Source organism: Coffea arabica, chromosome 2c (assembly GCF_036785885.1).
Source record: "Coffea arabica cultivar ET-39 chromosome 2c, Coffea Arabica ET-39 HiFi, whole genome shotgun sequence".
NCBI classification, from domain to species: domain Eukaryota; kingdom Viridiplantae; phylum Streptophyta; class Magnoliopsida; order Gentianales; family Rubiaceae; genus Coffea; species Coffea arabica.
Window position 1 is genome coordinate 63055469 of NC_092312.1, and position 1338 is coordinate 63056806.

Consider the following 1338-nt stretch of genomic DNA (forward strand, 5'->3'; position numbering starts at 1 on the left):
TGCTCTGCAGGCTCACATGCGTACCCATTCGTGACACCTTTGGGAACAGGATTGACATCGCCGTTGCTGCAATCCTGCAGGTGAGCCCTGCCACCCATGTTCTGCTGCGACTGGTGCACTGCTACCATGTTCTTGCACTCACCATTGGCTTGAGGAAACCACGCCATGGTGTCCTCCTTGCTGCCCTCCTGTGGGTACCCACCACCTCCCCTGTTTTGATGTGGCATGGTACTCTTCTTGCACTCATCATGTGTATGGCTGAGCCGCTAACATGCAGAACATTATGACGGCAAGTTCTCCACCTCAATGGACTGCCAGAATCCCCCTTCCCCTTTGACTGCCACCCACACCCGCGAGCAGAGAGGCTTCAATAGATCGATCTCGACACAAGCACGAGCCACGCTGGGACGTGTTCCAGATACAGTGGCCGAATCCAAGAAGAGAGGCATACCAACAGGGGAGAGAATGGAGAAGAGCGAGTGTTTGTCGTAATAATGAATCGGCAACGACGGCAACGAGACCCACACCGATACTAGTGATGACTCACGGTGACCATGAAAGTCCCTTGTCCACTTGAATACCCTCGTCGGATGCTTCCCTAAGTGCCACAGACCCCTCGTCCAAATTCTATTGAAGTCCGCTTCAGCCGCACACCTCAACAGAACGTGCCGATAGTCCAACAGTCCAATAGAGACGTGATCCTTCAAATTGAGCGACGAGAAAAACTTCCGCATAGCCTCCAGGGAGGGACGACCATGTGAGAACTTACCCACGAGAGTCCAGTGGAAAGGAGCAGCCAGCTTGTCTGCCTCCTCCTTTGAGAAAACAACTGCCGCCTCTCCTTTGAATGTTGTGATTGGTCTCAGATAAATTGGGGAGTTGGCTGGCTCTGAAAAAAGTTGGGAGAAAGACTTTTTGGTGGTCGGAGTGACCGCCTGGCCCTCCACAGCCGGCCAAAGGGTGGCCATAGACCAAGCAGCCGCTGGTGAAACCCTACCGCACGCCTTGCTCGTTCCTAAGATTTCGGAGTAGCCGCCTCTAGCCTAGGGTTTGATATACCAGTTTTATCATCTTCTTTAACAGTTATGAGCATATTTCGATGCTAATTAGGCTAGTGATCCTACTGACCATCATTCTACAACAGGTTACTGTTTCTTTCTTGGAGATTCCCTTATGTCTTGGCGAAACAAGAAGCAATCAGTTGTTTCTTGATCTAGTTCAGAGTCAGAGTATCGTGCCCTTATTGATACTACTGTTGAGTTTCTATGATTGCACTGGCTCCTTTATGACATGGGTGTTCCATTCTTTACCAGTACTCCTATCTACTGCGATAATAAG

The 1338-nt window shown here is 50.4% G+C and overlaps 1 protein-coding gene across 1 annotated transcript; it reads right to left on the minus strand.

Moving 5' to 3' along the window:
- Positions 1 to 281: 281 nt before the first annotated feature.
- Positions 282 to 968, minus strand: LOC140035731 (uncharacterized). The gene has a single exon (XM_072077082.1). It carries the CDS (start codon positions 966 to 968, stop codon positions 282 to 284), a length of 687 nt encoding a protein of 228 aa, XP_071933183.1.
- Between the last annotated feature and the right edge of the window lie 370 nt (positions 969 to 1338).